General features: G+C 50.1%; 1 protein-coding gene across 7 annotated transcripts in view; it reads left to right on the top strand.

The window, feature by feature from the left end:
* PAN3 (poly(A) specific ribonuclease subunit PAN3) overlaps nucleotides 1-13,396 on the top strand; it is a 94,124-nt gene that overhangs the window by 11,258 nt on the left and 69,470 nt on the right. For 2 of the 7 annotated variants that reach the window (XM_045294017.1, XM_045294018.1), the window contains exon 4: nucleotides 10,841-10,946. The exons of 1 other annotated variant lie outside the window; for it this stretch is intronic. In XM_045294017.1, the coding sequence (XP_045149952.1) occupies nucleotides 10,841-10,946 (106 nt within the window). Of the gene's footprint in view, nucleotides 1-5,413; nucleotides 5,576-7,587; nucleotides 9,055-10,670; nucleotides 10,750-10,840; nucleotides 10,947-13,396 lie in introns of those variants that run through there. 4 more of the 7 variants (XM_045294016.1, XM_045294015.1, XM_045294020.1 and 1 more) reach the window with 3 other exon arrangements.

Raw genomic sequence — 13,396 nt, 5'->3', positions numbered from 1 at the left:
TGATCACACAGGTTGATATGTTGTTCCATGTGGGCTTTGTTGCTTCTGAGCTAGATGACCGCTTGTTTACCTTCAAGCTTTTAAGACCTCAGACGCTATATCTTTTGATAGCCGGGCACCATCAGCTTTCTTCACCACATTTGCTTATTCACCCGCTTTGCAGCTTCATTTCTCATTGGTCGCTTCCTTCCCACTGAAATTCAGAGATGGCGCCCTTGAGGAATCTGTGCTGGATCATCTCAGTAGTAGCTGGAGCGATAATTCAGCTGGTCACACGTCAAGAGGATGTTAGGTTTCTCTGACTTGCAGGCAGAGAGTTAAGCATACCAGCCCTGGAGTTGGACCCGGAGTTACTTGTGAGACCATAGGCAAGTTATTTACCCTTCTTTTAACCTCAGTCATCTGTCAAGTGGGCATGATAATGTTGCCTATGCCACCGAATCATGACTGACAAATTCGTTCGTGGGTATGAAGTACGCGGTATGATGTCGTTTTAAAATTTTTTCTTAAAAGATTATTTTATTAGGGGCTCTTACAGCTCTTATAACAATCTATATACCAGTTGTGTCAAGCATATTTGTATATATGTTGCCATCATTATTTTCTAAACATTTGCTTTCTATTGAACCCTTAGTATCAGTTTCTCTTCCCCCAGCCCCTCCTCATGACCCCTGAGAAATATACTGCCTTTGGATGCACTTCTGTCTTGGCTTAAGTTTAATTACAGCAGAAAGCACGTCTTTAGATGCCTGCTTCTTTTCAAGACTGACCTAGGGTACAAAGGTCAGTGAAAGCAGAAGGGAGCAGGTGGTGGATGCACCAATGGCCTGGGTTCTCTGGTGCTGCCCTAGTAGATTCCACAAGCAGATGGCTTGGGTCGAGCAGACATTTCTGCTCTCACAGTTTGCTCTGCTGTTGGTGCCTTGGAGTTGGTTCCCCCTTAGAGTGACCCTGGTCCGACAGAACGAATCACCAGCCCGTCCTGCGCCAGCCTCCCAGTGGTTCTTATGCTGGAGCCCATCATTGCAGCCACTGTGCCCATCCATCTTGTCAGGGTCTCACCATTTAGCAGGCTAGAATTCAGGGCGCCAGCCACAGGGAATGGCTTTTCCTCTCTGTTGCCTGGGAGTTTAGGAGGAAGGCCCTTGTTTTTCCTTCGTGTTGGTGGACCCAGCGTGTCTTGGAGATCTCCATTTGTCTTGGCATCAGTCGTCCCCTGGGTCTAGGAGCTTCCCAGCACAGCGACCTTGGCTCCAGAGGATGCTACCCCACTCTCTTTTCTTGGTGGTAGTGGGACCTCTGACCTCTTGGATTGCTTACTCGCTTTTTCTGTGTTTCAGAAGAGATTGACTGAGAATATAACCTGTCTTCTGCATGTAACTGCCTCTGATTCTCCCTTATTGCCATCCTAGACGTGAGGATTCTCAACACGGATAAATGGTCAGAACACAAATGGAAGAGAGTGACATGATACTGAGATTCATGACCCAGCCAAGTGTGGTACCCAGTTCAGTCCATAACAAGTGCTTTTATGGAGGCTGGTGTGTGTGATTACTGTTACAGAGATTAATGTGAACACTTATGATTATTACAGTTGATAGTGTATGTGGAACTAACTTTTCTGATGGAAAATACCAACAAAACCCTTATATTTACTTTCACTCAAGATACCTGATAACTTTGGTATGACATTTTATTATTCCACATCTTTTATTCTGGTTCCATTTTAAAGCACAAGATATATGAGGGGACTTCAAATTGTTTGTGGAAAAATAGGATTAAAGGATAAAAACTAAGACTTAGTTCTCAATGTAAACTGCATCGAATTTACGATACTTTTATAAACGATGATAAACTGTTTAGTTCCCCCCTAAGGAACCGAGAATATCGTCTTAAGAGTCTTTTTTTACATTATTAACTGAAGAAGAGCGTGTGCCCCTTAGTGATTGTTTTAGGATTAGGGAACAAGAAGAAAACAGAAGTAGGCAAATCAAGACTGCAAAAGGTGGTGGTGGGGTGGGGGCAAAGAAGCATGGCAATTTCCCATCCAAAGGGCTGATTGTGAGACTTTGGGGGGTGTTTTTCTGCTGAAGCTTTGACTCAGCTTCCCAGAACACTCCCCGAGGAAGCAGGTGCTATTGTTATTGGGCCCTTCAGAAAGGCAACAAGCAGCCTCCTGTCAGACTGTTGCCACCCTGCTTTTGCTTCGTCTTAGGATAAGGTGACCCGATTTTAACATTGGTAAAGCGGGACACCATTGATAAAACTCATATCCTGGCGAAATAGCCACATGGCAGCCGAAAACCGTATACCCTAGCTTGTCATGCATTCTTTCCAAAAATCAGGACTTTTTAAAACTGCCACGGGATGTGGGAAACATTGTTAAGAATTGGGACTGTCCCACCAAAAGCGGGATGTCTGGTCACCTTATCTTAGGACCACTCTGCGAAAGCTGTGTTTCATCTGTTGCTGTTCTTCCAAGAACTGCTTCAGCATCATGTTCCCACGCGCTTCAGTTCCCCCCTGAAAGCTCTGTGCTTCCTTGCAGCTGGTCTGGTGCACCCATTGTGGCACCCACCAAGCCGAATCTTTCTGTGAGATGTCTGTGGTGTTGGCTGTTGTCCCCGATGTCCGTTGCCAGGACACTTCAATTAGGGCACAAGGCAGAAGGAGCTGTTCCCTGTGAAGTGGCCTGTCTGGTCCACCACTGCGGGCTTCATCTTCATCTTCAACATCATTCGTCCCTACTTAAAAATGAATGATCTGTTTGTAAAACACTGATTTCTTGGAGGAATTGTCCGCAAATAGGCCCCACACTCTCGGTAGAGCCTCAGTGATTTCACCATATTCTATCGAAGCTTTGGGATCAATGTGATATTTGTTCCTGCTTCTGTCTTTGCAGGATTCTTGTCGCACCGACAGTGCCTCAAACTAGATCCTGCTCACACATGTCATAACAATATGGCCCATGTTTATTTTGGTATAAAAGTTATGTGGCTATCTGTAAACCACAGTTTCCGTAGACTTTTTGAAGATCCCGGCAAGTACTTGCAGCTCGTTTGTTGTTCCAGCTCATGAGAAATTGACAGTGGCCTTGTAGGTGGTCTCGCCGTCCTGTGACGTCTGCCCGATTGGCACCTTGGCCATGTAGGCAGTTTTCTGTAAAAATGTCATAGTGAGTTATGTTTGTGCGTCACCTACTAGGTGACACGGGAAAGGTGTTACTTCATCTGTGTAGTCCACGTTCTTAGGATAGTCCTAAGTCAGTGTTTAAATGTCTAGGTGAAAATGCCCTTTTTCTTTTTTTTGAAAATGTCCTTTTTTTAAAGCAAATAATAGCTTGGATAATTTGGAAGTCAGCTTACGGGTGAGGTTTTGTGCTGTTGTGCACTGTGTACAGCGAATCGATGTGTGTGCGTTTTGTCTCCCGTCACGGGTCTGTGGCTGCCGTCTCTTAGGCCCTGGTTGGCCTTCTGTGCTTGCCGGTGGTATTTTCAGTGATACTGATAGCTGTGGTCTTGGGGTCCAGTATTACTCGGAGGATTCTGCTCTTGGATGAGAGTTTATTCTAAGGTGTACAGTGGCATGTGTCTGGAAATCTCTTCTACCTGAGAGACTTTCTGTCGATGCTGTTGAAGGAAAGGAGTAATGAATCCCTTTTCACAAAACCCTTTTCACCAAGCACTATTATTACATCATTAGAGCGAGTGGGGAGGGAGAGTAATACATTAGGTTGATTTAAAAACCCTCGTTCCCACCGTCTAAATGCGTTCTCATATAGAAAGCAAATTGTGTTAAGCGTAGTGACTGGATCAAGGCTGTGAATTAGAGAAGACCACTGTAAGCAGTGACGACTGTATTGCTTTCAAGCTGGAATGTAGGTATTCTTCGCGTTAGTTCTGTTTGATAGGTAGCTTTTGGGGGGCAGGTGAGTAAGCTGTGATATGTTAAACGCCCCCCCCCCCTTTTTTTTTTCTGATGGGGTTGGGATCATCTGGAGTATGGTGTAAATGAGGAAAGGCCTTTTTTATCAGGATCTACCTGAGTTTCTGTGACTTTGCTCTTCAGTTCTTAACAAAGAGTGGTGCTACCAGAAACAGCTTGCTTTACAATTCTTGGACCCGTTTGCTACAATGTGGCCCCACAGCCTGGACCATGAGGCTGCAAGTAATTGTCACCCCCACTGTACCCCACAACAGTTGCTGTTGGTGTGGACTTGAGGTGTAATTGAACCAGTCCAAGATTGTGGAAGAGCTGGAAATGTGGAAACCTTAAAAAGCTGACCCAACCACTAGACTTTGGGGGTGGGCAGTCAGAAGAGTTGCCTTTCTTGATGCTAGTGTGACCCGGCCCGCCCTTCTGGAGTGGAGGGGCTAGCTTGCATAGGGTACTTTCCACAGGCTGAGAAATTCAACGTCTCCTTCCACTGGTTGTCTTTACAATAGGAAGGAACTTAATTTTCAGGCATTTGTCCTCGCAGTGGGACTGTGTCTCGTGACGGAATTGATGAGTGCACACGGAGAGGAGAACTCCTCTTATTTCGGGATCTAAATTCGGTGCCTCCCCGAGCATTAGTATTCCCTGAACATTGATAGCCACGCTGTCGCTCTGAGGTAGGGTGGATCGCCAGTCTGCTGGGACTCGGTGTGAGCTGGTGGCAGCCACCACGGGCCTCTGCACAGCAGCCACCAGCCTGGTGACAGTAGTCTCCTGACCTCAGGGTGAGGTTAGCCCAGGAGCTGGTAGCTGTTTTCAGTGACAGCGTATGTGGTCTGTTTTGGAACACCAACAAATCTGAGTGTTTTACTTACTTATTTTAAGTCTGAAGTGGTTGGTTTCCCTGAGTGACTTCAAGTTCGGATGCTCAGCATGAAGCAGGAGCATAGCTTCCATGAACTTGGGTCCAGACCCTTAAAGCGCCTTCCTGAAGGCTGTCCTTCCTCTGGCGTGAGGCAGCCAGCCACAGGGGCGGTGAGGTAGCATGCCGGAGAGAAGGAAAAGGTGGAGCTCAGAGGAGGTTTTTGTTTTGTTCTGTTTATATACCCGCCTTTTTGAGCCTCTGAAGACATTTCTGCCCATTGCAGTGAGACTGGGTAAGTGCCACGGAAGAACGTGTGCAAAGCTTTTACTCTATTTCAGATCCTTCCCCTCAAGTCTGTCAAATCAGCCCACGGTGTGTTTCTGTACAGCATTTGTAGCCTATTGTGGCTCAGCCTGGTAGGCTAATGGTGACTAGGGGAGGGGAGAGGGGGGAAGGGGCGGGGGAGGGAAGGAGCTGAGCTGTTGGGGCCCTGTCTGAGAGGGGTCCCCTGTCTCCTAGCCCACCACCCCTGTTAGTGCTGCCTTTAGCTCAGATAGCGTGGGAGAGGGAGGGATGTTAGGGTGGCCTGGTCTCTCTCCTTCTTTTTCGTAGCCAAGGAAGTACCGCCTGGGCATGCTGGAGGAGGGGCTAGTTCCGATGGCGTCAAAGGCACGGAAAGCAAAGAACACTTTTGGCTGCCTGGCTGACAGCTGTCAATCAGGAGTACCCATCAACATGGTTTGGTGGAACAGAGTCACAGAGAACAATGCACAGGTAACACGTTTTCATTAGATGTTTTTGGAAAGCCGTTTTGGCTTGCACCCTGTGTCTGTGGGGTGGTGGGGACCAAGGATTCAGCCTTGACCGCTGCCTGCCACGTAGGGGACCAGTGTTGTTCTTTTCAGCCAGAGCGAGGTCAGCGGCCCATTAATCCACGAATCACCAGGGTGTGTTGGCCGCTGGCTCCTCCTCTCATGGGAGTGCATTCAAGTCATTTTTCCCTCCAGGGTCTGTCCCAGTTGGGTTTAGGCGTGCCCCAGCTCCAGAGCTCTCGGGCCTTCTTCCAGGAAGCCCCGTTTATTTGAAATCTGAGCAACAGGAAGCTCCACATGTTTCCCTCTTGAATGTTTTTATTCTAAAATGAAAATGGTATACAAACAGACAAAGATCAAATCCAGTAATGTGCCGTCTCAGGTCCCTGTAGAGACAGTGTAGTTGTTCATTCTGCCTGGCCCAGCACGAACTGAGGGGCGAGAATGAATTCTGACAACTCCCGGCCAGCTCCTGAAGAAGTGGCTTCCAAACCGTGCAGAGGATGTTCAAGTTGAATTTGGAGTCTAGTGATTCTGTTCTTTTAAGAAGTGATGATTGTATAACATAGATAGTTGTGTTAAGGAGAAGTTCCATTTAGTCAGAAGTAAAATGTCACTCTTTTCAAACTCCGAGTGTAAATTGGTGTTTTAAATACAGTTCTGGCCAAAGCCTGCCCTTCCCCCTGTACACACCACAAACATTGGAGAGTCTGTAACAAGTAGAAAGTTTGAATTTGTTTCGGCCACCAGCCTTGCTGGTGTATCAAATGGGTTTTCCAATCTTTTGTTGCATTCACTGTAGATAGTACAGCAATGCTGCTGTTGCCCTGGGCACGGGGTCCCCAAAAGTATTGCAAAAGGGGGTGTTTGCCACCACTGGGATTCTGGTCTGGGTCCTCACTCGTGAGAGTGGAAAGCAGAGCCATGCACTTCCAGCCTCGTGGGCGAGGCTGCTTTGCTGACTCGGTCTTGCCGGAGAGGTCAGTTGGGGAGGGATTTTACTCAGGGCTCCAACTCTCTTTTAGGTTTAATAAGAAGAGAATGAGAGTAAATTGTAACCCAACGTTCTCAGAATAGCTGAAAGTGGACCTGGCACCGCCATGGGATGTGGGGACTGGAATTCTGGAACATGCAGATGCATCATGGGCGTGTGTGTGTGGGTGTGGGTGGGTGCTCCCAGATGGGCCCTCTGCACCCAGAGGCCTGTCCAGAAACACCTCTTTTGAGCTCATCTTACACACCTTTCTATGCAGGTAAGAATGTACACTAGAGTGTTAGGCTTTATCTTTAGACAGGGTAACTGAGTTACTAGGTTTGCGTACAGACATGGAGATTAGACTGGTGTCATCTGTGTTCAATGTTTCACCTGTGATTCTTTCTTATGCTTCAAATAGTTACTTTTACTTAAGGACCTGAGGAACACTTCATTAGCTCAGTTTAGTAACCGCCCACATCCCACAGCCCTAAAGTGCCTCGTGTTGTTAGTCTCTTGTTGACAGGTTGGAAAACACCCATCTGGTCCCCGTTGCTCTCTCTGTGCAGCCCTGCTCTCTGCAGAGTAAAGGCTGCACCAGCAAGTCCTCTGGCCGTGGTCAAGGAGCCTTGGTGGTGGTGTGGGTGATGCACTGAGTCGATCACCACAGGTCGGTTGTTCAAACGCACCCTTCTCTCTGAGGGAGAAGGAAGAGAGTGCTCCCTTAACAGATGTCAGAAACCCACAGGGGCAGTTCTGCTCTGGCCTGAAGGTTCATTGTAACTAAGAACTAACTCATGGGCATTGGGTCTTTCTGTTGTGTAAGAAAAATAATGTATACACAGCAGTTGTACACCACACACCCAAAAACTCTTTCGGTGAGCTGCAAATTTCCAGATCAGTAGTTCTTGAACCCACCAGCTGCTCCCAGGGAGAAAATGAGGCTGTCTGCGCGTGTAAAAAGTTACAGCCTCAGGAAATTCACAGGGGGCAGTTTGACTCTGAGTCTGAGTCAACTCGAAGGCAGGGTTGGTTCGTTAGTGTGCCTCTTAGCTGGTCACCTTGTGCCACCTGCTGCCTTAAGTGCGTGCATAACTAATGCTTTGTGGGGTAGAGAAACTGTAACTCTTGGGTGAAGAATCGTCTTTCAAGTAGCTAGGTGACTTGCAGGGTGTGCTGTGCTGGGCAGTGGAGCCAGCGGGAGCTGGAGTTGGTTAGAGAGGGACTGCCCTTCCCTGCTCTGTGGCTTGGTTCCTGGCCTCAGGAGGATAGCAGGCACCCACCATTTTCCGGACCGGCACTGCCAGTTTTGCAGAATGGCCGTATTTGTAAGGTTGGTACTTTTCCATCCTGTACCGTGGCTTGGATAGTGACGTTGAAATGCCTTTCTTTCTGCCGCTTCTTGACCCAGCAGCTTGGCCCTTTTCAACTTTTGAGAGCCAGATGAGCAACCAGAAGGAGGGCTGCAGGGCAGCACCAGAAGGGCCTGCCTTGAGAGTTTCTGTCTGACTTGTTCTCGCAATGCCCACTTGCCTCGGCCTGCTCTCAGGAGCCCTTTATTACTGGATTGGTGTTGGAAGAGGGCCTGCCCACCAAACCCCGCCCCCAGGCAGTGATGCAGACAGAGCGTGTCTCCAGAACCCCAAGTGAAGAACTGCTCATTAGAGACCCAACAACACGCTCTGTTTCCACTGCGCGTGGGGCAGACACGCTTCCTCACCCATAGCCGCCTGGCCCCGGCACTGTTTGGGAGCTCCCCATTGGAGACCCTTAGAATGACTTCTATGGCGATCTCTGCTTTCCTTCCCACCCGTTCTCCTGTGTCTGGTTTGGTGGCGCCAGGATTTTGTTGAGACCGTCTGCAATTGGCCATCCTTGGCGAGCCCAGAGCTCTGACCAAGGCATGCTTAGGGCTGCTGACTCAAGTCCCTTCACTCTTTTCCTCTCCTCGGGTCCCCGGTGCCGGGGACACTTACTCTTTCGAACTATCTGCAGAGTAGAAGGCCCAGAGGTTTCTCGTCTCAGATAGCTGTGTGTATTGACCCAGGTTCTACAAAGGCTGCATATTTGCAATGTCTGAGACTCAGCCAGGAGCCCTGGTGGCTGGATGGGCTCCACCTTGAGCCGCTCACCTCAGGGCCAGCTGTGGAATCCACCAGCTGCTCCCTGGGACAAAGGTGAGGCCGGCTGCTCCTGCAAAGAGCTAGTCTCAAAGCCCACGGGGTTTTCTTCTCTGTCTTCCAGGGCCACTGTGTGTCGGAATCCACTTAGTCATAGGACTCTCCATTGCCCTGTTCTCTCCACCTTCTCTTTCTCTGGATAGACCCCCTCCTCTAGCACAGCGCATTGCCGCCTTCTCAGTCCCTGCGGCCGGCTATGACTTCTGCAGCTCCACAGCATTCCACGGTTGGCTGGCCTGCCCACTGATGGAGAGACAGTGCAGTGGGCAGCTGATATTGGCTGTCATGGTAGGTCTTTGCAACACGGATAGCTTATTTCACCTAATGAACAAACAGGGAGATTGTGGTGTGGAAAGAGGCCTTATTGCTAGTAAGCGATCCCAAAGCTGAACTCCCCGTTTCGCATCGCTTCCGATGTGACACACAGTAGGCTGTCATCTCTACAGGAACAGAAAGCCTCATCTTTTCCTGCTGAGCAGCTGGTGGGCTTGACTGTTGACCTTGTGGGTATAACCCACTGGCAAAATCCACTGCGGGACCCGGGCTCCTTTGGGCAACCCAGCTGGTCTTAGCTGCAGCTGGAGCTAAGGCTAGCTGACTGACTCCCACTCCCTTTGATGGCATTCCCGATCTTGCCTGTGAGCATCATCGAGTTGCTTCTTGTGGGAGCTCGTCATGACTTCCTTCTTCCTCCTCTGCTGAGAGCATGCTGTCGCCACCGCTGCTGCTTTTCAAAACTTTCTTTTGTAAATGAGGTGAATGCTTGCAGAGCAGAGTATCAGTCTTCCACGTGACAACTGACACACATTCTGATTCCACAGCCTCCATTGCAATCCCCTCTCGTTTCCTTTCTTCCTCCTCTCCTAACCCAGTAACCTCTGGTCGTTGGGCCAGGGCTCTCTAGGCCACGCCTTCTCTCTGCGTTCAGGTCCACACCTGAAGGCTGACTGAGGGCCGTCTGTCCCTGTCTGACCAGGGAGTCCCATCTTTTTCACAGTTCGGAGTTGTGTTCCACGTTTTCTCTCATTCTGTCTGGGGCTTTTTAATGTGAGCCCTTTCAGAGCAGTTGGTAGTGGTAGCCAGGCACCATCTAATCCAGTTCTTCTGGACCCAGGGTGGGGGAGATGGGTGGGGTCCCTTGGCCCATTGGACCACCGGTTTCCCTGTCTTTCTATGTTCATCGCTCACTTTCTCCAGATGGTGAGAGCCCAATGGTTGCACCTGGGATGGCTGGTCACCAGCTTTTAAGACCCCGCCGCTGCTCCCCCAAGTCGGAGGTATCACTTTGTCTTTGTGAACTGTGTTGGTACCTTTTGACCTGGCTGTGATCCTGACTCCCCAGGCCCTCAGGGAGTTCTGTTATGTCTAAAGGGCAGCTCTGTCCTTCAGGGACTTCTGTTATGTCTAAGAAGTCGTCATCACTTTGCCTCCTGTGCGCTGTGCCATATTCATGGGTACCGCATATACTCGTGTATGAGCCGAGTTTCTCAGCACATTTTTAATGCAGTTTTTGTGGTAAAATTAGATGCCTCGGCTGACATTTGGGTAGGTAGGCTTAAACTCGAGTATATACATGGTATGGTTGCAACAGAAGTAAATGCACACATGTGAAAATATCCTTTTCAAACCTGTGTGCCTTTGTGGATGTACTCCCACGCTCCTTCCCATACCTACTGACCTGTCTGCTCTCGAGTAGACCCCACTTCTGTAGGACTGTGGGTAGAACAATATTTGCCTCTTTCTTTTATTTTCAGAGGGACTGGTTCTCTATTTCAAAAAGACACTTGTTAATTTTCGGTATCAAAACAGTTGCCCTGTTGGTTTCTCTCCCAAACAAGACCACGTCAAAGCAGGGTCCATTTGAGCCAAGAAGCTGCAGGATGCACATCTCCCCCTCCGCTCAGAACCCTCCCCAAGAGGAGGGGGAGCAAAAGATAGCACACTGCCACCTGCAGACTGGAGGGAGAACTCGCGGCCGGCCAGGTGGGTGCTTGGTGTACTCCAGCTGTAAGGAATCAGAATTTCAGGATAAAAATAGAAATACTCAAAAACGTTTTTTTTTTTTTTGCTTAAGATGGCTGAGATTTCCACAGTGCCGCCTGAGACCAGGCCCTTTGAGAGCAGCAGCTTCAGGCCCAGGAGAGAGTGAAGAGACGAGATTCCTAACCACCCTGTCAGTGGTACAGACAGCAGTTTCTTCTTGGTCTTTCACAAAGGAGGCAGGCGAGCAGGGAAGTGGCTGCCCCGCCCTGCGGGGAGTTGGGGAGGGCGCAGAGACTGCCTGTCTTTAAATCTGCAAACCCCCAGGTGTCTGCCCTTGTCTCCCACCCTCCCTGTTCTTGCTTCTCGCCTCCCCTCCTCCCAGGTTCACACAGGTGTGCCCTTGCCATGCCAGATAAGACAGTGCCTCGGGGCCACACGCCCCTCTGGGCCGGCTGTGCGCGCGCTGTTGCATTAGGGTCGTGGTGGCTCAGAACCAACTCGATGGCACCCACCACCACCCTGTGGCCCATGGACCAGAATTCCTCCGACAGGCTCTACGACTGTGCTAGTTATGTCCTGGTTTCTCTGTAACTGTAGAAACACATCCAGCTCAGCTTCTCTTTCTACTGCTGCGATGTCCTAATGAGCTGTAGGTCAGAGGGAGGCCCATTTCCCATCCTGATACCCGCGGCCACAGCATTTGGCAGAAAGGCCCACCTGGAGGTTACTTGAAGTGTTTGAGCCCACTTTGGACAGACTGTGCAAAGGGCACCTTGAGTAGCTCGGGGAAGTCACTTCCTTTGGTTTCAGTCCGGCATGTACAGAGGGTCACTGTATGCTGATGTCCCCAAACCTTTCAAATTCCAACTTACACAGGCACCCTCCCTATGCGTCAGATGGTCCAGTTGTCAGAGAAGACTGCTGTGAATCTTGGCAAACACCGCGAATGTTCTCTCTCCCACTGCTGGTGGGACCCTGCATCCGAGGCCCTGCTGTGGTGACTGTTAGTGCCACCCAGTCCTCCCTGTGGTCCCCAGACGGGAGCACCGCCGGCCCTGCAGCCCTCACAGTTGTTGTTAGGTTGGTGCCATTTGTGCAGCCACACTCTCCATCCAGCTCGGTGAGGGTGGTCGTTTTCACCAAGCCTGATGTCATTCTTCAGGGTCTGGTCTCTCCTGAAAAAACCTGCAAACTGTGCTGTGACCCTGATTCCCCAGTCGTGAAGTATTGTGTCTTCATTGTAACTGAGAAGGCGAACACAACTGCCCTTCAATAGGCCAGTTTCTGAACAACCGGAAGTAGGCTGTATGGCCCATATTTGAGTATGCCTGAAATATGGGGAAATAGCCCACACATAAAAAAAAATTGTGGAGATGGTTCACCAAATTCTGGCCAGTTCTCTGACTTCTCCTTTCCATCCTACCCGCTTCCTCTTTGGCTCACCTGATTTATGAGAGTGTGGGGCTAGTGGGCTCCCCGAAGCAGTGCTGCCTCCATGGCTGGCCTCTCCCCAGTCCCGCTCCTCATCTTCCCTACCGTGCCCCACATGGGTGGGACCGCACCCTGCCACACACTCCAGCCCTTCACAGGGTCTGAGGGCTTCGTCCAGGCCAAGAATGCATCTGTCATGCTCACCTTCACTCACTCACTCACTCACTCACTCACTCACTCACTCACTCACTCACTCACTCACTCACTCACCCACCCACTCACCCACTCACTCACCCACCCACCCTGAGTCAGTCACGCAGGCATGTGCCCTCTGTCATTCTGTCTGACTCTCATTCAGTCCCTTTCTTTCACTCAGTCGTTCACCCATGCACGGGTGATCTCGCTGTCTCGCTCTGCCAAAGACACTGTCACGCTGTCCCACTCCCTCCCTCCAAGGGCAGCCCGGTTGCCCAGGGCATGTTGGTGGGAAGCTTCACCTCATCTCCACTCCTCCTTTAGACTCGATTTTGTCCCCAAACTCATCTCGGGGGAACACGGTTGGAGTCTGGAGGAGGCTCATACTGATATTTTGATGAGGGAGGAGGGGTCAGTGGGAGGGCTAGAGAGATGGAAATGCTGCCTTCAGAGGTGGTAGTCCTAAATGGGGGACAGAGGGGTATCTTAGCTATGTCTGGATGTGTGTGTGCTTGCGTGTGTGCACTGCAGAAGCAGGTAACTACTCCCTATCCTGGATTAGGGGTTATAGTATGAATGTTTTTAATTACCAGGGAGGGCACGGAGTCATTTTTACCCCCGAAAAGGAGTTTTTGGGAACCTTTGCCCTAGTTCCCAGGTTCCCAAACCTGGCTGATCACTGGACTCACCTGGGGGTGTGGGGAAACTACAGCTCCCTGCGCTACTTGCTCCCTGATGAGCCAGAATCTCCAAGGGGGGGAGCCAGGTGGTTCCAGTCACGAGGCAGTGTTGTGAACCCTGGTTCTAGAGGGTGGTGCATCCCTGGGGGCTTAGAAGTCCTGCACTGGGAAGGGCGCCCCCTTCTCCCCTCCCCCCATGTACCCTAGGGATCTGCTCTTCAGATTGCATGTGCAGTACACCTGCAGTGTGTGTGCATGTGTGTAATATACCTGGAGAGAGAGAGAGACCTGCAGAGAGAGTGTGACAGGAGGAAAATCAAGGGAAGTAGAGGAAAGAGCTG

Source organism: Echinops telfairi, unplaced genomic scaffold (assembly GCF_000313985.2).
Source record: "Echinops telfairi isolate 266 unplaced genomic scaffold, ASM31398v2 ScPeMD7_2565;HRSCAF=3150, whole genome shotgun sequence".
Classification (NCBI taxonomy): domain Eukaryota; kingdom Metazoa; phylum Chordata; class Mammalia; order Afrosoricida; family Tenrecidae; genus Echinops; species Echinops telfairi.
The sequence above is the reverse complement of the archived record's forward strand: the minus strand, read 5'-3'. Positions and strand labels throughout refer to the sequence as shown.